The following is a 25,808-nucleotide window of genomic DNA, read 5'->3' on the forward strand; positions in this document are numbered from 1 at the left end:
CCTTCCTCTGTCAGATCCACCCTGGTCATCTGCCTGCCTCCCTTCTCCTGACCCTCGCCCTCCTCCTGAACCCCCGCCCTGCCTCCACTGGTCGATCTACAGCATGAGGTTGTGCCTTCCGGGAGGGGGGGAGTTATGTCACATTATGGACTATAAACTTAGTTCCCTCGTTTAGTTAGTATAAGTACTCCCCGTTCTGTTCCTTTTGTTGTCCGGTATTGTTTGATGTTACCCTGTGTGTGAGAAGTTTAGTATTTATTTATTTATTTTTGTACTGAAGTAACAGTAACAATAATGTAATATTAAAGTCAAATCTAAACCTTGTGTTGTGTGTATGTTTGTGTGTTTTCATTTGTTCTCCATCATGGATGTGTTATGGTGTCACTCCTTTACATCTGTGTGCGTTCTACATTTTAGCTGATTTGTGTTTGACAAATGGGGGTTGGGTGAGGTGTGTGTGTGTGTGCGTGTGAGCATTTTTTTTAAGTATTATTTTTATCCCCTCCCCCATTTCCTGTGTGGGGTCAAAAACCCCAGAGCATCCTGAGTGTGTTTTTTTTTTCTTTTTTTTTTGTAGATTTAGTAAGTGTGAGAAAAGTCATCAAGTCTAATATTATTTAGATGAACATTGTTTTAATTTAAGCAAATGTTTGATTGTGAACCCGAAATACCCTGTACACTGCATAAGGGCTAGACCACTCTGTATTCACTAATGATTATAAATTATTATAAAAGGAATTTGAAAAGCTTGGACTATATAGGAAACCATGTAAAAGCAGCTACTTTCACAAGCAGATTTTAGCATTTTCTATACAGTTATCCTAGTTATAGCAATAACAAATTATATAATAATAATGTGTAATTTCTCTTTGTTACTGTAGGGTTCAAGGATGTTTGGAGCGGTTGGGGCATACTCCTGGTCAGGAGGAATAGTGCAGGATCTCACTCATCAAATGCTCAATTCATCATTCATTAATGCCACAAATATGGAGGAGGACATTAGAGATTCCTATTTGGGTACGGTGCCATTCATTAATTGATTTAAAAAATATATATATTTTTTTCAAATAATTACTTATGGTGTACTCTTGCACATACTTTCAATACCCACATTTAAAAAAAAAAAATTTTGTGTTCAATGTTAATCTTTTGTGGGTAACATGCTGTACAGTAATGCTAAGGACACACATTATACTTCAAATTGTAGAAACCACATAGCAACTGCTGAAAAAGTTACAGTAGGAGGAAAGAGAATGGAATTAGAGTGTAAATATGAGTCAGATGGCATTGTATCCTCTGTGTATCATAGTGAGCTAACCAAAAGTCAAAGCTCCACAATACATTTGTGTATTACTGGAATTTACATTAACAATAGTGCTCTTTAATATGAAACTCCATAACAAAGGTTTTTCACTTAGCCACACATTTTGGTTTTAATTTTACCAAATTACTTTAAATATTACAGCATGTGTGTTTTTGATGATGCGTTCATTCTAGTCATAAGACGAATTATTTCTGTTTAGTGGTCTCATTGTGGAGACTGTTTGTGGTAAGACATTTGTTTTTCAGGTAACAGCAGATGTTTCCATATCCTGAAATGCATTTGTGAGCAGTTATATATACTGCAGATATCACCACGGATGTCACACGTGCTGTAACCAGTGCTATTCTGTTTCATAGCCTGACAAAACCAGAGATCAGTATGTCAGAATAATAATAGAACAATTTACAGAAAACAAATGACAGAAAACAATTCTGATCCGCTAGTTGTGACTATAAGGCATGAAGATAATAAGATATTATAAACATTGACAATCTAAATCTGCTAAATGCAACTACAGTATAATGCATGACGATATTAAGATGTTATAAACAGCATCTAATCTGCTAAATGGAACAATAAGACAAGAAGATATTAAGATATTATAAACATCAACATCAGGATTTTCTGAAAATCTGCTTTGAAACTATGTGTATTGTGAAAAGCACTATCATTTTTTTTATTGGCTGAAACCTAATCACACAGACCCTGGGTCACCAGAACATCCTTACTATTGAACCCTGAATATACTGCAACATGCCACAAACACTAAAAAAAAAAAGTTTTTATGGTGAAGTAATTACATTGTGTGCTTCAGGTTACTCAGTTGCTGTGGCATCAGTAAATGGTCATGTTGTGTACTTTGCGGGAGCGCCAAGGCATAGACACAAAGGGCTGGTGCTGGGATTTACACAGAACGATCAGAACCACAGCTGGACCATCAGTCATAGGATATACGGATCACAGGTGTAAAGTTAATTATACATTATACACAATATACAGTATACACATTATATATAATATATATTAATTAGGGCTGACACAGTTAGTGTGTGTTTGTGTGACTCCTTCAATACTTTTATTTATATATACCAGCACATTTCATCTTTTCTTTTTTTGTTTTGTCTCTCTGCAGCTGGGCTCATACTTTGGGGCAGAATTGTGTGTGGTTGGTGTTTCTGAGTTGTTAGCAGTCGGAGCTCCATTATATCACGCTCATGGAGTGGGAGGAGAGGTCCGGATATGCCCACTTAACACTACAGTAAGATCAATACACACACAATACAGATATATAAATACAGAAGTTGATCAATAACCACTATTTACAGTGTGGCGCACATTACTATAAACATAGCTAATGCAATTTTTTGCATACATAGCTAATGCTGTTTTTTACATGTGCTTTAGCACATTTAACCTCATAATCACAACTTTTAACTTTTTAATATGATTACATAAAACTCCCAAGATCCAAGAACTCAACTGTTCAGCGACTCTCCGTGGGGTGGTGGGGAATGAGTTTGGCCGGTTTGGTACTTCACTGGCAGCCATACAGGACCTAAATGGAGATGGCTTTAAAGAGTTGGCAGTGGGGGCACCTCAAGAAGAGAAGGGCAAGGGCGCCATTTACATATTTTTGGGACAACGAGGCGGTATCAGAACAGAATACAGTCAGGTAAGAGAGAGTTTTAAATCATTTGTAGTTATGCAACCTCTGCTGAAATAGCAGCTTAAGGTGGGCACGCTAGTTTGTTGCTATTCCAAAGTGGTCTGCACACTTAAACCATGTTGAATAAGATGGTCTACAAGTCCATGCATGTCCCCACTAACAATTGGTCAACTATCTAGACCAGACTGGACCAGATAATGACATAGTAGAACAGCCAAAGTCTGCACTGTAAAAAAAAAAAAGGCCAAACATTTACAGGATTAAACCGTATTATTTTACAATAAATTAATGTAGTCAGAAATGTACTGTGAAATCAACGCATGCTGGGTCATTTTCTTATAAATAACTGAATGCAGAAGCAGAATGATGCTAACATCACAGTCATTTACTGCTCTTGTTTTACTGTGAATTCCCATTATAAAGTTGTCTTTAACTGTGGCACTGTGAGAAATTTAGTTGTTTACTACTGTAATTGTTTTGAGGCCACCATAATGGTGATTAGTGATTAGTATTTGTTTGGGATCTTGGACCTTGTATATTCATATTCCAATTTCTGATCTTGTCATGTCAGAACTGTGACATATGAAAACATTTGTCAAAATGATGACAAGCTAGAATACGAAATAATCTCATCGGCACACTTTAAATTAGTCAAACTATTGTTTGCATGAACATGCATACTTTATTTTAGCATTACTAGAGCATGAAGATGAATCAGTAACTTATTTCATATTCATAACAGTTTGTGGATGGATCTTTCACAATAGTGAAGCAACTGCTGAGATACGCCTCTGAATGATGTGACATCAATACTTGACATACAAAACACAACAATGGTAACGCTCAACAAAAACACTTACAACAAACTAACATTAGAAAATAAACCAACAACACAAACTGCTAAAAGTGAACCAAAAACAAGTTCAATAGCACAAATAAAACCAGCAAGAATGAAAAAACTCTATTTATGATCTATTCATGCTGCAATGCATGCTCATAGTACATATGCATTGTAGAAACACAGTATGATGCTGCTTGTTTACAAGAAATTTACAAGAGAAGTCCCACTGTGAAATTACTGCGAAAGTAATGCAATTATTAATCTGGAATATACTGTAATTTCACATTAAAAATTGTAAAAGTGTGTCTACTACTTGTACATTGACATTTAAAACAAAATAGTGCAGACAGAACATATAAATACATTTTAAGGGAACGTCCCCTTTGTGGACCACAGAGGACAAACTTACCCCCGGTTTCCCAGACAAGGCTTAAGCCTAGTCCTAGACTAAAAACTCTGAACTGTTTCAACTGTAAGAATCTTGCTGTTACGGGGCTGACGAGACGTGAGACTTGCGGATCCATGTGCAAGCTTTATTTGATAAAGACAGAGACGTGGTCATACAGCAGGCCTGGGTCAGATGAGGGCAAACAGGTATATGGTGGGCAAAACACAAGAATAGTCCTAGGGCTAGCGCAGGTCGACGATCGGCAGACAGAATCAAAAGGGGCAAGACAAAAGGGGTGAATCCAGGGAACCAGGCGAAGATCAGAAACCGGGAAGGCTAAGGCTAAGGACTAGGGCTAAGGCTAAGGCTAAGGCAAACGACTAGGGCTAAGGCTAAGGACTAGGGCTAAGGCTAAGGCTAAGGACTAGGGCTAGGGCTAGGGCTAAGGCTAAGGCTAGGAAAATGACAAGGGCTCCGTAAAGTAGCTATCTCTAGGGGAGTGATAAACGCTGAAACAATACTCGGCAGAGGGAAGGGATAAGAGTGAGTGTTATATAGTGAGGGAGTGATATGAAACAGCTGGGTGCAATCAGTGTAAACAGGTGTGTGCAATTCGTGCTGAGTGCAATCAGTAATGCATGATGGGAAATGTAGTCCGGGGTGCTATGCAACAGTTTGTGTGGTGCGAGAGTCAATGAAAAGGAAAGTTCATGGACCGGATTCGTGACACTTGCACTCACTGACTGATCTTAAAACATGTCAGTGCCTTTGTTTTGTCTTAAGATGCACACCAGTAATGCTTTTTTCTAAGGCATGTTTATAAAAATTACTTAAACGTCCTAATTAAACTATAGCCTAATCCTGGCTTAGGCTAAGCCCTGTCTATGAAACCGGGCCCTAGCCTTGCTTTATATAGATTTCCTTTTGGAATATATACTGTATATTTTTTTTATCTTTTCTTCTTTATTTTTTGTTAAATATACAGTACATGCACTTAAATGCAGTGCAAAGCACTGGGTAATATAAGGTAACTACATGGGTCAAGGCTAGATTTAAGGTTAGTACCTAGTTATTACCCAGTTGTTGTAATTAATATAATAATTACATACAGTAGTATGTACTTGCAGAACAGGACTGTAAAATAAAGTGCTATCGATTTTCCAGCAGAGAAATCTAGATTTTATCTAGACTGTCCAGCAATAATCTATGATTATGATTATATACCAGAGCACACTTCTGCTTTATAAGGTTTTTACACTGGGGTGGTATACAAGCCTCAAATAATGATATGCATTTCTCCTTCTTTTTCTCTCTCTTTCACATGTAGAGAGTGAGTGGAGCAGCTGTGGGAGGTGGGCTGCAGTATTTTGGAGTCGCTCTTCACTCTGTGGGAGATCTGACCTCAGACGCTCTTACTGATGTAGTAGTGGGCTCTAGAGGTGCAGTTACAGTACTAAGGCAAGTGTGTGTGCTTACATGTGTCTGTGTATTTTAAGCTTATTCTTGCCAACTTAGAGAAGAAAAGGCCATACTAACATGAAGGCAGCCTTCATTTTGTGTACTTCTTTTGGCATATTTTGAAGGATGCATCCAGTGTAACATTCACATCCTACAATCCTTTGTACACATTCCAATTCAAGAAAAATAATTTGCAGAAAATGAGTCATTTGCTGTGCCTAAAATTGCTCATTCACTAATTCAAGTCAAGTCAAGTCTTTATTTATATATAGTGCTTTATACAATACAGATTGTGTCAAAGCAGCTTTATAGTATTAAACAGGAAAATAGTGTCGATAATGCAAGAAGACAATAACAAAGAGTCATTTTCCCAGCTGAAGTTAGTTCATTGGTGATTCAGTGATGTCATCATCCAGTTCAGCTCTCGTCCAATAGTGTCTGTGCAATCAGTCAAGCGTCCCCGACTAAGCAAGCCAAAGGTGAAAATGACAAGGAACCAAAACTCCATCAGTGATAGAAATGGAGAAAAAACCTTGGGAGAAACCAGGCTCAGTTGGGGGTGGGGGGTTAATTCCAGGCTGCAACAGAGGTGCAGAGGACTTGTCTGGTTCTGTGGTCTTGTACCGATGGTCGTCGAGGTGATGAGGTCTTCACATGGGATCTGTCTCTGGGGCACATCTAGTTGACATGGTCTCCGCTGACATTCAGGGCTGTAGAGGTCATCTCTAGGTGCTGATCCACCATCTGGTCTGGATATGGACTGGATCTGGGTGGCTACAGTGACCATCTGATCTGGATCTTATCTCCAATCCTTTAACAGATTTGAATTATAGAAATGTGATAGTGTGTTATGTGTAAGCTAGGTTAAAGAGATGAGTCTTTAATCTAGATTTAAACTGACAGAGTGTGTCTGCCTCCCGAACAATGTTAGGTAGATAGTTCGAGAATTTGGGCACTAAATAGGAAAGGATCTACCACCCACAGTTGATTTTGATATTCTAGGTATTATCAAATGGCCTTGAGTTTTGAGACGTGTAAGACTATAATTAGATAAGAGCTTGCTCAATTATTGAGGAGCTAAAATGATTAAATAGGGAGCTAGTGCATAGGCTAATATGGTCATACTTCCTAGTTCTAGTAAGAACTCTAGCTGCTGCATTTTGGACCAGCTAGAGTTTGTTTATTAAGCACACAGAGCAACCACCCAATAAGCATTTCAATAATCTAACCTTGAGGTCATGAATGCATGAATTAACATTTCTGCATTTGACATTGAGAGCATAGGTCATACTTTAGATATATTTCTTAAAATGGAAAAATGTGGTTTTACAAATGCTAGAAACGTGACTTTCAAAGGAAAGATTGCTATCCAATAGCATAGGGTTATTACATGCAGAGGTTTTTGGTCTGATATTTAACACCTCTGTTGTTGTTTTTTTTTCTTTTTTTTTCAGAATTTAGCAGTAGGAAATCACTAGTCATCCAGTTTTTTTTCTATCAACTATGCATTCTTTTTGTTTTACAAATTGGTATGCTTCGTCGGCCGCAAAGAAATGTAGAGCTGAGTATCATTAGAATAACAGTGAAAGCTAACACCATGTTTCCTTATGATATCTTCCAAGGGTAAAGTGTAAAGCAAATGTCCTATTACTGAGCCTTGTGGTACTCTTGCGATCGATATGATACCTCATCATTCACTGCTACGAATTGATGACAGTCAGATAAGTATGATTTGAACCATGCCAATGCAATTCCACTATAATGCTAACATTATTTTCTAGTCTATTCAACAGAATGTTGTGCTAACACAACACTAAGATCCAGTAGCACTAATAGAGAGATACAACCACGATCGAATGATAAGAGCAGGTCATTTGTAACTCTGATAAGAGTAGTCTCAGTACTATGATACGGTCTAAATCCTGACTGGAAATCCTCACAGATACCATTTTTCTCTAAAAAGGAACATAGTTTTGAGGATACTGCCATTTCTAGTATCTTTGACACAAAAGGGAGATTTGAGATTGGTCTGTAATTAACTACTTTTTTTTTTTTAATGAGTGGCTTAATAACAGCCAGTTTGAGTTTTTGGGACATATCCTAATGACAATGACGAATATATATAATATAATAATCTCTTCATAAAGTCATTACTGCTGTGCTGTTGGGAAATGTCAGTGATGCTTTATTTTTCATTAATTTAGCCACTGTACTGAATAAATACCTGGGTTTTTGTCTGTTTTCTCAGATGAAAAATAAGCAGATCTAACAGTTTTTAAGGCTTTTCTGTAGGAGGAAGTACTTTCCCTCCATGCAATACGAAACAACTCTAGTTTTGTTTTCTACCAGATGCGCTCCAGTTTCCGGGCTGCTCTCTTTAGGGCATGAGTGTGCTTGTTATACCACAGTGTCAGACTGTTTTCCTTAATCTTTTTTAAGCGTAAAGTAGCAACCATATCTAAAGTGCTAGTAAAGGGATAGTCCATAGTTTCTGTTACAACATCAAGTTTTTCGAAGCTACCGGCTATGCTGAGGAACTGAGAAAAGTCAGAAAAATTATTTACAAAGCAGTCTTTTGTGGTAGAAGTGATGGTTCTACCATATTTGTAACAAGGAGTTGAGTTTGCAGCTTTAGCTACATGGAGTATACACAAGACTAGATAATGATCTGAAATATCATTGCTCTGTTGCAGAATTTCAATGACATTAACATCAATTTTGTGTGATAGTATTAAATCTAAAGTATGACTACGACAATGAGTAGGTTGTCACGTGTTGTCTAACCCCAATAGAGTTTAGAATGTCTATAAATGCTGATCCTAATGCATCTTTTTCATTAGCTACATGGATATTAAAATCGCCAACAATTAAGATTTTATATGCAGCCAGCACTAATTCAGCAAATTCTTTGATAAAGTCTGTATGGTGCCCTGGTGGCCTATATGCAGCAGCCAGTACAAATGTCAATAGGGATTTATAATTGTGGTAATGTTCAGATGTGTGTGTGTGGAAAGGAAGAAGGCAGGGTCAGTTACGGAGGCTCGTGGTATTTATTCAGTTCAACAATTAACAAAAAGCACGTGCTCTCAGCGCTTCTAGCTCTAACACAGAGTATTCACAAGACGTAGCACAACAGCATTTCTCAGTCACTCGACCACGAGTCCTCCATCCAGCATCTCTCTCTCTCGTTCCTGACGGCTTTATCTGGTCTCTCCACGCCAATTACTGCAATAAGACACAGGTGTTTGTCAATTTGCCCTTGACGCACTTACTCACCGCCAGTCTCCTGACTCTCTCTCTCTCTCGCTGTAAACTTCGCTGCACCCCCTCGCCACATACCCCCACCGCCTGACTCAGGTCGGGGAGAACCCCCTGTCCGATGCGTCTGTCTGTAACAAGAACGTGAGAGAAAAGTCAGGAGCATGCAAAAGAGGTCCGTCACATAGGACAGCTTTTACTTGGGTAAAAGCCTGCTGACGCAGCTCTGTGCACTGGACTGGATCTGGCGCTTTTAGTGAGGTCAGTCAGGCTGTTGAGGTCTGAATAATTAGGCACAAACCTTCTGTAGTATCCTGCCAGCCAGGAACTGCCTCACCTCCTTTTTGGTCTTAGGTCTCGGGCACGATGCAATTGCTGCAGTCTTATTAATTTGGGGACGCACTTGCCTGTGACCTAAGTGGAAATCCAGATACCGAACCTCCATACGCCCAACCGCACATTTCTTCGGATTGGCAGTTAAACCAGCCCTTCTCAGCGCCCCAGATGTGTTCCATATGCCACTGGCAGTCATTACTATAGATGATTATATCATCCAGATAGGCAGCGGCATATGTAGAATGCAGCCGGAGGATTTTATCCATCAGGCTCTGAAAAGTAGCCGGTGCCCCGAACAACTCGAATGGAAGTGTGACAAATTGGTGTAATCCAAATGGCGTTGTGTTTTTTCTTTGGACATAGGCGATAAGGGAATCTGCCAATATCCTTTAGTTTAATCCAGTGTCGAATAAAAACAAGCGGTCCTAAGCCGATCAAGCAACTCGTCCACCCACGGTATTGTATAAGTGTTGAATTTCGACACTGCATTCACCTTGCGATAATCCACACAGAATCGTACCGAGCCATCCGTTTTCGGAACTAAAACTATCGGGCTCACCTAATCACTGTGGGATTCCTCTATTATTCCCATATCTAGCATCGCCTCTAATTCTGTCTGAACAACTTTTTTCTTATGTTCAAGCAAATTAGATGGCCAGCTGTGCACCACCACGCCTGGCTCTGTCTCAGTATGGTGCTGAATGAGTTTCGTTTGACCAGGCAGGGGCGAGAACACATCCGCAAAATCTGATTGCAACTGGGCTATGTCAGTGAGTTGCGAGTATGAGAGGTGATCTCGTCCCTGAGCCAGATTGAGTTTTGGTGTTCACTTCTGGGCCGATATCATCCTCCCTGCTCACCGTCGTCGCCAGCATCACTGATTCCTCCTCATTCCATTTTTTAAAAGATGAAGGTGGTATATATGACGTGCCCTGCACCTGTCTGTTCACACTACCTTATAATTGAGATCTCCAACTTGCCGTGTGACCTCAAACGGTCCTTGCCACTTGGAAAGCAATTTGGAACTAGACATAGGGAGCAATACAAGTACTTTATCTCCCGGTGTAAATTTACGGAGATTTGTCCCCTGTTGTACAGCCAGCTTTGTCGTTCCTGGGCTTGTAACAAATTCTCCATTGAGAGCCGCCCCAAAGTGTGGAGTTTTGTTCTCAGGTCCATCACATACTGAATTTCATTTTGAGGCCCCTTCTCCCAAGTTTCTCTCAGTACGTCTAACACCCCGCGGGGCTGACATCCATAGAGAAGCTCAAAGCCTGTGGAGGCTTGCGGAACCTCGTGCACAGCGAACAAGAGGGGTTCCAGCCGCCTATCCCAATTTTTGGCGTCTTCGTGTACAAACTTATGAATCGTTATTTTCAACGTGCGATTAAATCGTTCCACCAACCCCTCTGTTTGTGGTTGATAGACACTGGTGCAAATCAATTTAATGCCTATTAACTCGTATAGCTCACATAAAGTACGTGATATAAACGCCGTGCCCTGGTCAGTGAAAATTTCCTTTGGAATTCCCACTCGAGAGATTAAACAAAAACTGGAAGAGCATTTCCTGCCGGATTTTTGGTACTAACAGCTGGGTTGTTTCCTCTTTTGTTTGAGTGTCTTGGGTCACTCGAAACAACCTATCTTTTATAATAGCAAAATAAGGATAGGAGGACAGACGAGTCAGTTGGAAAAGCTGACTGTCGATGGAACAGACCTGTTCAAAAGCATTTTTAAGCATCTCATCTTGAGACTGTTCCAGGGGAAAAGAATTGGCGAGGAGAGAACGGCGGCGCCGGAGATGATGCCGGTTGCATATTTGTCTCACCCAGCCCCCTGGGCGGAGCTCTGGGGCCATCTGGTTGTCAGTCAAGGAGGGCCGCTCCACCGGGACCTAGGGACAGGTCAGAGGTAGAGGTAGAAACAGGAGGAGGGGAAGAAAGCAAAGGGTAAGGGTGTGAGAAAGAGATGGATGGTAATGTTCCACCGACCCCGGGGCACGCCGCTATCTGGTCCTCTGCCAGTTGGATGGCCAGGTTCATCGACGATGGACGGTGGCACTGGACCCACTCGGGTCTATTGGATGAATTGCTCCAGTACCACCTGGTCAATGATCTGGTCGAAGTCGCTTTCCCCGGCCAGCAGCCATTTGTGGCATGCGTCCCAGAGGTGCTGAGCCATCACAAAAGGTCATCCATTTTCACCCAGATTCAGCGACAGGAACCGCTAGCGATTTTGCTCTGGGCTGAGCAAAACCCGCTGAAGGATGGCTCGTTTGAGGTTTCAAATCAGGCGACAATCAGATTCTGATTGTACTGGCAGTTGCTGGGCCGCTACCTGCACATCCCCTATCAGCAGTGAAATCAGCCGCACCGTCCAGGTTGATTGGGGTCACCCGGATGCCTCTGCTTTCTTTGCCTCTGGATCATCAAGTGGCTCCATCTTGGCCAGCGGCAGGTGTGGGGGAGCGGCAGGGCTTGATGCAGACCCTCCAGCACGTACCTCCCAGTCCATCCAGCTCCAGAAAAGCTCGCAGTCCGGACGAGGGATTGGAAGGATCACTCCTGATCCTCCCTCATGTCCTGGAGCGCTTGATGATGTTCTTGGTGAAGTCCCGCGAGCGAATTGATGACTTCCCCAAATGGCAATCCTGGTGAGGACTGCATAATGGCGGCGGTGATCCTTCTTCCTCTCGGGTTTCGGCATCAGTGTGGTAATGTTTAGTTATTCAACAGCAGCATTTCTCAGTCTCTCGACCACGAGTCCTCCGTCCAGCATCTCTCTCTCTCTCTCTCTCTCTCATTATTTGTGGCTTTATCCAGTCTCTTCATGCCAATTACTGCGATAAGACACAGGTGTTTGTCAATTGGCCCTTGGCGCACTTACTCACCGCCAGTCTTCCGACTCTCTCTCTTGCCGTAGACTTTGCTGCACCACACCTCCCTTGCCACTATCATTAACACTTATTACACTAGATAATGTTACATAAAGCACCATTACTTCAAACTAAATATACTTTAAATCAGACCTCTGAGAAATACTGAAAATATGACTATAAATTGTAGCAACACCTCCCCTTTACCTTTTGGATGCGGCTCATGTTTATAACAGTAATCTTGGGGGTTAGACTCATTTAAAGTAATGTAATCATCTGGTTTTAGCTAGGTTTCTGTTAAACAGAGCACATCTAGGTTTTGAACTGTGATCATAAATAAATGATAAATGATCTTAAATTGGTTTGGAGGGTTTTTTTTGTATTTGCTAGTTCGGGGAACAGACACAGTCTCTATAGTATGATATCTAGGTGTAGGAGTCTCTATGTGCTGAGAACTAACCGACTTCTGTGACATCAGGTGGCTAGCAGACGTTTCTGTAGGAGGAAGTTTAGCCAGTCTGTCTGCTTCCTGACCTGGGCCCTAGTCAGTGACATAAAAACTCTGAGACTATGTGCCATATTTTTAGAGAGAAGAACAGCACCACCCCTAGAGGTATGAAGACCATCACATACTCATCCATTTGTCTATGAAACTTATGTTATTCTGTGGGAACCACTTAGACATCCAGCCATTGAGTGATGACAGTCTGCTATGTATTTTGTCACCGCAGTAAGCAGGGAGGGGACCAGAGCATATTACAGGGTCTGACATCGTACTTGCAAGTTCACACACCTCTTCAATCTTTTTTTTTTAGAGATCTCCAACTGGCGAAGTTGAACATCATTAGTGCAGACATGAATAACAATCTTACTGAATTTATGTTTAGCATTAGCCAGCACTTTTAAATTTGCCAAGATGTCAGGTGCTCTGGCTCCTGGTAAACATTGGATTATGGTGGCTGGTGTCTCTATTTTCACGTTTAATAGAATCACCAATAACTAGGGCAATTTCATTAGGTTTCACAGAGTGGGGAGAACCAATTTAATGTTTTGATCGGAACGAAAGGGCAGTGTTTTGTCCCGCGACTATGCCGCCTCACAGTTACCCATACCACTTTTCCACTGGGGCTAGTGCCGGAGCCAGAGCCCAATTGGGAACCAGGCTGCGCTTTTCCACTCAAAAAAATCCTGGGCCAGTGCCCAGATCCTGGTTCCGAACTGGCCCCGAAAGCTTGCTGGTCTCGCACAAGGGAACCTATGATGTCAGTAGGCAGAGTTTCCACTACAAACCACAGTTTGAAGGGTGCCATTTTTAAAAGCTGTCATGGGTTCAGGTAAATTGACAACAGTAACATATGTCAGTTCAGCAGTTCTGAGGTAGAAGCATCCCCTCCCCGCCAGTGGAAACTTGAGCCAGTTCTGAATGAGTGCCACTCTTGGCCGAGCACTGTCTCTAGCTCCGGCACTAGCCCCAGTGGAAAAGTGGTACCAATCTCCCTGCTGTGGGGGTCTCTGCAACTGGAACCGAACAATGTATGAGACTCGCTAAGCTAGTCACATCCAAAGCTGTATCTAAGGCCCTCTTATTCTTACTATCTTCAATTAAAGTTTGGATGCGTGTCTCTAGTTCTGAAATCTTCTCTGTCAGCCTAACTATTTCCCTGCATTTTTCACGTGAATACCTCACCGCTGACAGAGAAAGCGAGCCAATTCAGATGCTGACATATACTGCTTGTTGGAGAGCTGGAGCTGTCACACAAACATTTTAGTTTCATATGTACTTTTATACAACAGTTCTTTCTGGTCCTCATATCTGATCTTTCCACCCATGAGATATTCATCCAATATCGCCATGGGAACCGCTTCACCTTTTGTATCACTCCGCTTGCAGCATTTCTCATAACGAGTGTCATGGCGGACGCCCAAATCCACTATAATTGTATAAATAATACTGTTTTTGTGTCATGTGTGGGGAAATCTAGAATATATTGTTATATTAATTTTATATTAAAGGCTTGATAGATAATTTTTGTATAAAAAGCTAGGCCCCCGCATTTTCTTTGTAATGTCTGTTCGATAATTGTTTAATTTATGTTCAATTATTCAGTGCATGTACATATTTTTGCATACTCACAGCTAGGCGATGGGTGTCCAGTGGGTGGCAGTAGCCAGATGGAGAACCCCTAGAGTAGACCTGAAAGAGAAAAGAGAAATATTAGTAGTAGTTCACGCTAAGTTTTTTTAGGAAACTATGGCTAGTCCATTCCAGTCCAGTCCATTTTTTGTGCCCTTCACTTGCTAACTTCCCTCCGTCTCATTTACTTGGATGTACTTCATTGATTACGTTGCATGAGTGCCCACTACTTGCTGAACCCTTAGAATGGGCTGAAATAGAATGTCCTAAGCCCTTGATCAGTTAGAATCCGTTGTGGAATTGGTTTAATGTTTACATTTTTCCCCTTACGAATTTGTTTGGTGCAGCATTCTATATGTATATAGGTATGCTTGGGCTGTTATAAATTTATATATTATAGAGTTGTTTGTGGTGGGGATAATTTAAATGCGATCTGCGATTACGTCATAGTCATGTTGCATTGTGGTCTATAGAGCGGCCTGAAGTGTGCATATGAAGCAGACTCCCTCCCTCGGTCAAAATCGAGGTGTCGAGGTTATGTCCATGTAAACTTCCCTCGTCTGCTTGACGAAGTGGAATGCACTTCAAATTGGTGAAGTGCTTAGGGAAGTTCGCGAGTGCATGTCTAAAAGTAAACTGCAACGCAGCCTATGAGTACTGTGTTGTGTTGAACGGAGCTGTGGCGGGATCTGTATATGATCGAGAAAATGTTGGCTGAATAAACAAAAGAACCTAACTAAATCACACGCTTATTGCCTTCAAGTGTGCTACAAAATACTGGCAATGAGGATGGGATCAGCAGTGCTGTTTTGAGTCCGAGTTGTGATGAACCTGAGCATGGACATGGAGCAACTGCAAGACCGACTGAGCGAGGCATTGCTCCGGCTGCAGCTTAATCAACTGCACGAGGTGTGTGTGTATGCAAAACTGTTGTCAGAGGGACAGAGTAAACGACACTCGCTGATCAGATTAATAAGTGAAGCAGTAGAGAATATTAAAGAAACAGATGATGACGTGACCAGTCAACATGTGAAAGATCTGTTGGAGTTTGCCAGTGAGATAACGCAACAAAGTGACCGCACGGTACAAGATGGTGGCGTCATAGTCAAGGAAGAAAGTTCAACCAACCTGTATCATAGACTGATAAACATAACTCAAGAGAGTCGTGATTCACCACAAAAATTCCTCTTCCAAGCTATTTAATTAAAAGAAAGACTGTTCTTTCTTGTAATTAATCTTTCTTGCTTGTTCTCAAGCAGCTGCTTGAGAGCCGGATGGAGAAGAATCATACAGTCCTGATCTCATACAGAGGAGATTCCTACGTGCACTGTCAAACGATCACATTAAATACCAACTTAAAGTCTGCCTTGATGATCCTACAGTCACGGATGAAGTTCTCCTCACAAAGATGAACAAAGCTGCAAGCCTCGAGTGGTAACGACAGCAAAAGTTCAAGAAAAATGCCCACATCAAAGAGACTAAAGTCACTGAGATCCAGGCAGAACTACATCAAGGTCAAGAGAGAATGCTTCAGGTTATCACAGGTAAAGAACAGTCCACACACACACACACACACACACACACAAGTAAAAGCTTTGAAAATACCACAGGTCATGGGCAAGAAAGACTCCGAGCTCTATGAGACCATCAAGCAGCTGAAAGAGGAGACTGGAGAAATGAGGAAAGTGATGATTATTTACCATTCCACACAGCACCGAGAAAGGAAACGGGGATGCTGTGGGTGTCAGGAGCATGGTAGAGGTGACCAGTGTGACCACTGTTTTAAATGTGGGCAAAGTGGGCATCTATCCAGAGGGTGTAGGGGACCACCTGCAGGAAGAACAGAAAGCGGGAACTCAGCTAACAGTATGACGATAACAGCTCACACAACATCATCACAGTGGCCGAAACATCAAAATGTACTCTTGTAAGACAGCATTAAGCAGTTGGAAGCCTGAGAAACAGCGAAGCAGAAGGAAAGCTACCTACAGCTGATCAGATCAGTAAGTGCTAATCAGTTATCCACCAAACACAATGCACAGTTGCTGAATTTGATTGGAGAGAAATGTATGGTGAACTGTTTCTTCGATGGTGTGGCAATGCAAGTATTATGGGATGCTGGCTCACAAGTCTGTCTAATGAATGAAAAGTGGAGAAAAGAACACTTCCCACACACCACTGTGTACCAACCTTGAAGAGATCCTAGGTCCTGTAAATCTCACCGGTCGAGCAGTAAATCAAACAGTCATCCGATTTGAAAGCTGGGTCGAAGTGACTTTTAAGCTGGAAACAGACAAAGCCACACCGCTGGAATTGGAGGTACCTGTATTAGTATCTGGTGATGATGGGGTGGCAGAGGAGCCCATTATTGGGTAAAATGTCATTGAGTATCTTCTGAACAATGGTGTCGAGCAGCCTGCCAGTGTAACAACCAAAGCCATGAGTACTTCCCTGTCCTGCGACTGTAAGAAAGCATAGGTTTTACTGAACTTGAAGTCAGGATGATGGGTGCAGTGATGGAGTAAGGAAAGTCAGAAATAAAAAATTCCAGTTAAAAAGGTTAGAACTGGTAAAGGTTGCATCAAAACTGGCCCTTTATTATCTGACCAAGATACCCTGTTTGTGCTGGATGAGTGCGCACAGTGGCCAGACTGATTGAGGGTGGAGGAAAACGTTGTCCGCCTCCAGAGAAGGACCTGTTCACGCATCTGCATTCCTGTGATTAACGATACTGTCCATGACATTGAGCTGCCTCCATGTGCAGTTCTGGGCCATATACAGCGAGTAAAGGCCATCTACCCAGTTGAGTTGAGACCAGTAACAGCCCAGTGAGAGAGTGCATGCAAGACTACTGCACTCACCACTCAAAGCCTGCCTCTTAAAGACAGTAAACAAGTTATTTAATCTACAGAAAATGCTGCGGCGACGCTAACAACCCAAGGGAAAGGCTTATGGGACCCTCCTGTTCATGTTGACCATCTAACACCTGAACAGCAACAGACAGTAAAACAGCTTTTAAGGGAGGAGAGTGGGGCTTTTGCCTGTGATGACAGCGATGTGGGATGCATTCCATCTCTCCAGCTAAAAATTCTCCTCCATTATACCACACCCATGAAGCACACATACATGTCTGTCCCGAAGCCACTGCACAAAGAGGTTAAAGAATACCTAGGGGATCTGTTGAATAAGGGATGGATTACAAGATCAAAGCCACCATACTCTTCAATGGTAGTCTGTGTGTATAAGAAAGATGGAACTCTCCACCTCTGCTGCGACTACCCGGCAGTTAAATAAGAAATACATTCTAGATAGACACCCCATACCTCGTATACAGGACATGCTTGACAGCTTGGTTGGCAGCACCTGGTTTTCAGTCCTCGATCAAGGCAAAGCCTATCACCAGGGGTTTGCAGAGGAATCCAGCCGACCTCTCACTGTGTTCATAACACTGTGGGGATTATATGAATGGCTGAGAGTCCCTTTTTGATTGTCAAATGCACCTGCCAAATTTCAAAGCAGCATGGAGGAGTGCTTGAGAGAGCTGCGTGATGAGGTATGTCAACCTTATTTAGATGATAACCTAGTTCAAAAACATTCAATAATCATCTTCAGGACCTTAGAAAGGTGTTGCAGTCTTATCAGAAACATGGTGTTAAGCTAACACCATGAAAATGTGAAGTGTACTGAACTCTGGTACGATTCCCAGGGAGGCTGGTGACCAAAGAAGGGTTCACGATGGACCCGGCTGACATTGCTCCAGTCTAAGTACTGAAGGAGAGGACTCCTAAGACAGTTGGTGAGGTGAGAAAGTTATTAGGATTTCTCTTACTACCAGCCATACATTGAGAAAGTTTCCCACAAGGCCGCACCTTTTTTTTGGTGTTATCAATTCAGTGAGACGCATATAAAGAGTACTGCCACAGCGGAAGGGCAAGGGGAAAAGTCACCAGGGATGGCTTGCATCTTCATATCCAGTCACGTGGACAGATGAGCATCAAAAGGACCTCTATGAGTTTATTGACTGCCTATCCAATCCAACCATGCTGGGGTATCCAGTTCTGATTTAACCCTTTGTACTCCACTGTGACGCATTACAGGAAGGCCTCGGCACAGTGCGGTATCAAAGGCAAGGAGGCAAGTTAGTGGTGATTGCATGCGGATCAAGAGCCTCCCAAGAACCTCCCAAAAGAATAATACTCTGGAAAGTTGGAGTTTTTGACCATGAAGTGGGCCATACATGGGTGGTTTTGAGATTATGTTTACCATGCACCATCATTTACTGTGTACACAGATAATAACCCTCTCACATATGTGATGTCATCATCTCACGCCCATCTATCATGTTGTTGTCAATGGAACAGTACATGAAACCCGCTCGAAAGAAGTTCACCCTGATGTCATGGTTAGTATAACTCAGTCAGTGATGGTACAAAATCAGGAGAGAGGCCCATGTTTGTGTCCACTTACCATTAAATCAGCACTGTCGGAGAACAGGAGTAGAAGCTGCTCAAAGAAGTCAAAAGAAGTCTTGATGTGTCTCAAATCAAAATCACGGCCCAAAAACAGGAGCCAAGGCAAAGAGGCTTGGGGACTGATGAGGGAAAAAGCCAGATTATACTTGGATGAACATGGTCTCTTGTTCTGAAAAACAGCAACCAATCATCAGCTGGTTCTGCCAAAAAAAATCATCACAAGCTTGTTTTTAAGGAGTTACATCAAGACATGGGCCACTTAGGGGCAGAAGGAGTGCTGAACTTGATCAGGGATCGATTTTACATGTAAAGAGAAGAGAAGTGGAATACTACGTCACAGTATTTGCAGTTGCCTGAGAAGCAAGTGTCCAAACAAGGTGACCTGAACTCCTCTGACCAAAATCACCATCACTTATATTTTTTACATCTAGAGAAGTGTAAAGGAGATTATGAATACATTTTAGTTGTGATGGACCACTTTACATGGTTCACTCATGCATATTCTCACAGAAACAAGAGTGCTAAGACAGCTGCAGAGAAAGTGTTCAGAGACTTTGTTTTGAGGTTTGGGTTCCCAATAAAACTGCCCCATGATCAAGGCATGGATTTCGACAATCTGTTTGCAAAGCTACAGCAGTACAGTGGTGTGCAAGGTTCCCATACACCACCGTATCACCCGCAGGGGAATGGGCAAGTTGAGCGGTTTAACTGAACTTTGCTCACAATGCTGAGGACCTTACCTGAGACCACCAAAACCAATTGGAAGTCATCACTGGCAAATGTACAAGAAATGAAGCGATGGGCTTTGCACCCTATTATCTCCTGTTCGGCCGTATGCCCAGATTGCCCTTTGATATTAAGTTTGATATTTCCAGTGAAGGACCAAAGCTCCTCTTACCATGACTATGCTGAGGGCTGGAGGAAGAGAATGATGGAATATTATGAATTAGCCTCTAGAGTGTCACACAGAGAGAAGGAAAGAGCAAAAGCTTTGCATGACAAGAAGGTGCAGAGAGCTGAATTGTTCCCTGGTAATAGAGTACTAGTCCGTAACTTTAAGGAGAAAGGCAGACCCGGAAAGCTCAGACCATTCTGTTAAGAGCATGTTTACCTTGTCACTCAGAGGAAGTACCAGGATAGTCCAGTATATGAAGTTCGACCTGAAAATGGGAAAGGAAAAACAAGAACACTGCACAGAAACTTGTTGCTACCGTGTGACTACTTGCTTGTAGAAAAAACACCTACCTGGAAGACCTGGAAAGGAGAACAAGAAAAAAGGCAAGGTTGGAAAAAACATCAACATAGCAAAAACTAACACATTGTGACAGTTCAGATGGTGAAGATGATTGGAGAAGCCTTTTTAGAGTGCCAGTCGACAGAAAGAGTCGAAACGACAGTAGGCGTCTACAGTCAGAATATCATCCGGGGGACACGGTGATTCTGAATAATGTGGATCCAGAGGAGGTAGATGAGCAAGGAGCAGGACGGGGAAAAGTTGATGTGTCATACTCAAGAGGAGAGGTCGGAGAAACAGATGATGAAAAGGGTGACATGGAGACTCCATCACAACCAGCTTGCAAAAGAGTATATCCTTTGAGAAACAGAAAAGGGAAAAAAACAAATAAATGTTTACTTAACATACCCTATGTCAGCCTAGCTTGGGAGATGGGTGAGCTGCTGAATTAAATCAGGGAAAAATACTTTTAGTTAGAATGTTAATAATACTTTTATATTTTTCAGTTTTAATGAAAAATTATTAACCATAACATTCCAAAGAAAACATCACAAATGTGGAAAAGTTTCCCTGCACAAAAATCTCATTTATTTTCTGTCACATTTTAACAGGTCTCAGCCTGTCATATGTTTGCCTATAAATGTCACTGTTGATCCACCAATCATCCATCAGAAATTCTTTCATTGCTCCGCCCCCCTCGGTCTCAACACCCCTGTTGCCACAGTTACAATCTGTATGACTGTAAAAGAGATTGTCAAGGGTGATATACAAGGTAAGTTATTCAGAGAAAGAGAGAAAATATTGAACTTCATGAAGAATCTTTGTTTTCCCACAATGCATAACACACTGTTCTGTATGTACTGTATACCTATAAAAAAAATTGACAGTGTATATACATATAATTGATTCAGGTCCTTTTGGTTCTGTGGTGTCAGTGGCTCTGGAGCTAAAGCTGGACCCTTGGGCCAGAGCTCCTCGACTGTTATTTGGTCCCAGATCAGCCTCATTTCTCTGGACCCTCAACGGCAACCTGAGTAGCATATCCCCTGTCTGCACTACTCTGTACATCAGCATCCCGGTCAGTGTGAAAAAGACACAAAATATGATTGTATGTCATAAAATCTTGCATCAAAAGACATGAAAAAAAGTCATATAAGTAAGGGCTTTTTAATGTAAAATACAAAAAATACAGAACAGTGTATTGACAATGTATTGTGGGAAAACAATATTTTCTTTTTGTGTATATGTTGTGTGTTCACAACAGGAGTGTATTTCCGACTACCATGAAGTCCCTCTCTCTGGGAGGATGAAAGTAACAACAGAAGTTATTCCAGGAACAGGAGGCTTAAGGCCAGTGCTGAGCCCTGACTGCTGGCCTGCATTTACAGACATGGTGTGTGTGGTATAATACCCCCCCCCCCCTTCCCCCACCTTCATTTTTTCTCTTGACCATAGATGTCTCAAAATCTCATCTCAGCACTTTTGATGAATGACTACACCATTTTTAATTTTGTCATTTTATCTGAAAATCAACATTTGTGAATTTAGTCAGTCAAAACAGTTTTGATGTTAATTGATTTATTTTTTTTGTCTGTGGAAAATAGTGATATATGACATTGTATTGTCTTATCAAAGCAAGCCTTATCAAAGCATCTTACCCCACTGTTACTATTTTACATTTTGTGCTATAACAAATAAATTACCAAATGTTTATTTTTATTTCCTATAATGCATCATCATAGTTCACATGCTAAACTTAAATCTAAATGTGTATGTAAGTTGGGCATCTACCCCCATCTTACCATAATGGTTTACTGTGTTACCTTATTAGTGAACATGTTTGTGTTTTTCAGGTGGTTCTGGAGAAAGTGTGTGGGGAAGATCATGTGTGTATATCAGATTTAAATGTGTCTCTCTCTTTTATGAGGTTAGTCTACAATTACATTTCACTTTTGTTATAGATTTCTTAAAGAGACCAATATATAAATATGGACATATGGCCACATATGGCCAATACTGATAAAATACAAATAGTTGGCCAATACAAGTCATTATTTATGTTATGTGTGATAAATACAATGGCCAGTATTGTACATCTATACTTTGCCAAAAATATGTAAGTAAAACAGTAAAAATACAGTAATTACAATAAATCTCCAATCTGGCATTTTACATGTGAATGAAGTTAAGCCATCAAAACAGTATTTACTGGCAGCAGGCAGTTCCTCCTCAGGGGGGGGGAAATTGATATATATATATATATATATATATATATATATGACTCTGTATCTTTTATCTGTGCACCAGTGATACTGTAGTGAGTACTGCTGGTTACCCAGTGATTCTTTCAGTGGAGGTATCCAATAACGGAGAAGATTCCACGGATACAGAGCTTTTCCTTTATCATCCTACCATCCTCTCCTTCACCCGCGTCAAAACAGTGAGATATTCTTTAAACAAGTTTCCTTAAAACCAATCTACAAACTTTTTCTTACTACATAGGTATAGTGGCAATAATAAGTTCCCTAACGATACTTCACTCGTACTGTGTCTGCTAAGACGCTATGGGGAAAACTCCTTTTTCTCAGATGACTGAAGCCTTTTCAATAACACAGTGTAACTGCACGGCCATTGGTTCGTGCAGTGAAATAAAAACGAACCAATGGCTCGTCAACGGAGCTTATAACCGCTACCCAATTTAGGCGTGAGTTATACATTAAAAAAGGGGAATCCAAAATAGTTCCTTAACACGATTAACACTTTGTTATAAGCAGGTTTAAGGTTAATATTGAAACAGGTTAAGATAATCACAAAATGTTTAGGCACAAAAATGCAGAAAGAATGAATATACTTTATATGGATGCAGTTTACCTCAGATGAATATTTACAAAGCTCAAAATAAACAAAAGAAAAGACAATTTGAAAATAGGCAAAGCAAAAGGAAAAAAAACAACAACCAAGGAATGAATGCCAATGAACCTTATGGGTTTTATGTCTTTAGGCCAGGCATGCTGAGTTGGAACAACATGAAATATGTTTGTAAGTAGAACAAACTTAGCTGAAAGTAGACGAAGATACCGATGATCGCTGATAATGTCCATTTATGTGACAAAGTTCCCGGTGAGTCGATAGCAGTCAAAGGGAAAAAAATAATGATATCCAAATCTGTGATATCCACAAAGCTTCCATGAAGAACACATGAGAGTCCACTGCGTAAAAGCATATGCTTAACACGCAAGACATTCACAATTCCAAAGGCCGTGCTGGAAACAGTTCCACATGACTCCGTTTCGTGACTATAAAAGTCTGTTAGTCATAAAAGGTCCATCTATCAAAAAACAAATACTGTGCTACTATTAGCATGCACCTCCAAACAATCTATATACAACGTTACAAGCTAACTACATTCCAACAAACATAACACATTATAAAATGAACAGTGAACACTTACAGATGGACACAGGGAAACAAATCCTCGATCTTAGAACCGTCAGCTTCTGAAATGCGAGCGTGAGGAAACCATTGCTTCCTCTCCCAAACACAAGCTGACTTCTTCATACTATCTACCTGAATAAATAGTCTGAATAAAAGCTTAGCACCCCCTAATGGTGAGGCAGAACATAATATCTGAATGTAACAGAATCAGATAGAAAAACAACAGCATAGTTCACAGGCCCTAATTTTTTCTTAACCCTAGCTGGACCCTTCCACTTGGCTGATAGCTTTGCTGTAAAGCCATCGTCAGCTTTGGATTGGGGATGAGCCCGTACCCAAACCACATCTCCCTCCTGGAAATTGGTTTGCTTACGATGTTGATCATAATATTTATTTTGCTTGGCTTGGGCTCGTTCCACATTATCCCTGATGATAGTTAAGAATTCTTTCTGCTTGTCAAGTGTGGAATAGGCAGGGTGATTAGGATCTGGTGGTCTCTGGACTGCCCGTTGCATAGGTCTCTTGAGTTTACTTCCAAGTGCCACTTTAGCTGGGGTGATACCAATACTCTCATGGTAGGCAGATTTGATGGCATATCTGAATTCAGGGATCCATTTGTCCCAGAGTCTGTGGTGGGCTCCTACATAGGAGGCAATCATCATCTTCAGATTCCCATTTACTCGTTCAGTGAGATTGGTCTAGGGATGATAAGCCGTTGTTAATTTTTGAATCACCATCCACTGTTTACAGACTAGTGCAAGCAACTGAGAGGTGAACTGAGTGCCACGATCGGACACTAAATATGCTGATGTTCCCCATCGAGTAAAGATCTTTTCCACCAATATTCGTGCGATCTGAGGAGTCTTTGCTGACCTGAGAGGAAACATCTCCACCCACTTGGAGCAGTAATCCACAATGACCAAAAGATATTCATTTTGTTTATTACTTTTGGGAAATGGGCCCATTATGTCAACTCCTAACATGTAACTAGGTTCGACTATGGGTGTAGATTGTAAGAGGCCAGAGAGTTTAGAAAGCACGGGTTTATATGTTGACATACTTGACATTCTTTGCAATATTTCCATACGTCTTTCCTTATAGTGGGCCAGTATACGTTTCCAAGAAACGAAGGAGAGTTTTGAGCTTACCAAAATGTCCGCTGAGTGGGTTGTCATGAGCATACTGAAGAAAGGCTTGATGGTGGACAGGAGGTATTACAAGTTGCAGTTTCTGACCTTGTTGTCCATTTGGGGTACTTCTAAACAGAAATCCATTTTCGATTACATAATGTACTATAGTTAGATCAGGAGGTAGTGTCTGTTTGTGGATTGTAGAAATTATCTTTTGAATGTCGGGATCATCAGTTTGGGCAATGGCAATTTGTGTCAGATCAATTGGCATATTGGCAGAGATAGGTATTTGTGTAAGAGCAGGGAGATTGGGTGAATTTTCAGGATTTGGAGTTCTGGAAAGTATGTCTGGTACTACGTTACATTGGCCCTTCCTGTACTTGACAGTAAAATGGAATCCTTGAAGGCGAATAGTCCACCTGATTAGCCGTGAAGATGGTTTGGGATACTGAAAAGTCCATGTTAGTGCAGCATGATCGGTCACAACCTCAAACGGGTTCCCTTCTAGATACGGTCGCCATTTTTCCATGGCCTATACAACCGCTAGACACTCTTTCTCTGATACTGAGTAGGATTTTTCGGCTCCTTTCAACAACCGCGATGCATATGCTATGACGCGTTCTATTCCTTCTATCTCTTGCGTGAGCAGTGCTCCCAGACCCTCGCTTGCATCTGTCTGTACTTTAAACGGTTTTGTAACGTCGAGAGTTGCCAGGATGGGTGCCTTTGTTAGATCTAACTTGAGTTGATCAAATGATTGCTGGCATTGTTCTATCCAAGTCCATGTAGAGTTCTTTTGTTTTAGTGCATGTAGTGGTGCTGCTTTTTCTGAAAAATGGGGAATGAATCTGTGATACCACCCAGCTAATCCCAAAAATCGTTGTACATCTTTCATAGATTGTTGTTTTGGAAATGCACTTACAGCTGAGACTTTAGATGGATCAGTCTTTATATCTTTCCCCGAAACTATGTGACCTAGAAACATTAGAGACTTTTCGATGAAATTGCATTTCTTTACATTAAGAGTGAGACCAGCATTGGATAGAGACTGGAATATCTGTTGGATGTGTTGGAAGTGCTCTTGCTCACTTTTGGAGTATATCACGACATCATTAATGTAGATCATGCAACATTTTCCCTTCAACTCTCTAAGCACACTCTCCATCAACCGCTGGAAAGAAGCTGCAGCGTTTTTTAGGCCGAATGGTAGACGCTGAAATTCATATAGCCCAGATGATGTGACAAAGGCTGTCTTTT

The 25,808-nt window shown here is 41.4% G+C and overlaps 1 protein-coding gene and 1 long non-coding RNA gene across 2 annotated transcripts in view; one reads left to right on the forward strand and one right to left on the reverse strand.

Moving 5' to 3' along the window:
- LOC107595976 (integrin alpha-X-like) overlaps positions 1-25,808 on the forward strand; it is a 112,856-nt gene that overhangs the window by 70,232 nt on the left and 16,816 nt on the right. The window contains exons 11-20 of the mRNA XM_016286571.1: positions 882-1,017; positions 2,139-2,287; positions 2,457-2,582; positions 2,790-2,996; positions 5,547-5,677; positions 20,598-20,758; positions 20,898-21,064; positions 21,251-21,379; positions 21,840-21,913; positions 22,294-22,426. Of these exons, the coding sequence (XP_016142057.1) occupies positions 882-1,017; positions 2,139-2,287; positions 2,457-2,582; positions 2,790-2,996; positions 5,547-5,677; positions 20,598-20,758; positions 20,898-21,064; positions 21,251-21,379; positions 21,840-21,913; positions 22,294-22,426 (1,413 nt within the window). The remainder of the gene's footprint in view (positions 1-881; positions 1,018-2,138; positions 2,288-2,456; positions 2,583-2,789; positions 2,997-5,546; positions 5,678-20,597; positions 20,759-20,897; positions 21,065-21,250; positions 21,380-21,839; positions 21,914-22,293; positions 22,427-25,808) is intronic.
- LOC107595977 (uncharacterized) lies at positions 8,633-23,776 on the reverse strand. The gene is made up of 4 exons (XR_001610324.1): positions 23,438-23,776; positions 15,981-16,742; positions 14,281-14,340; positions 8,633-9,066 (listed from the first exon to the last, which is right to left on the reverse strand). It is a non-coding gene; the product is annotated as an uncharacterized lncRNA (long non-coding RNA).

Source organism: Sinocyclocheilus grahami, unplaced genomic scaffold (assembly GCF_001515645.1).
Source record: "Sinocyclocheilus grahami isolate Dianchi unplaced genomic scaffold, SAMN03320097.WGS_v1.1 scaffold212.1, whole genome shotgun sequence".
Classification (NCBI taxonomy): Eukaryota; Metazoa; Chordata; class Actinopteri; order Cypriniformes; family Cyprinidae; genus Sinocyclocheilus; species Sinocyclocheilus grahami.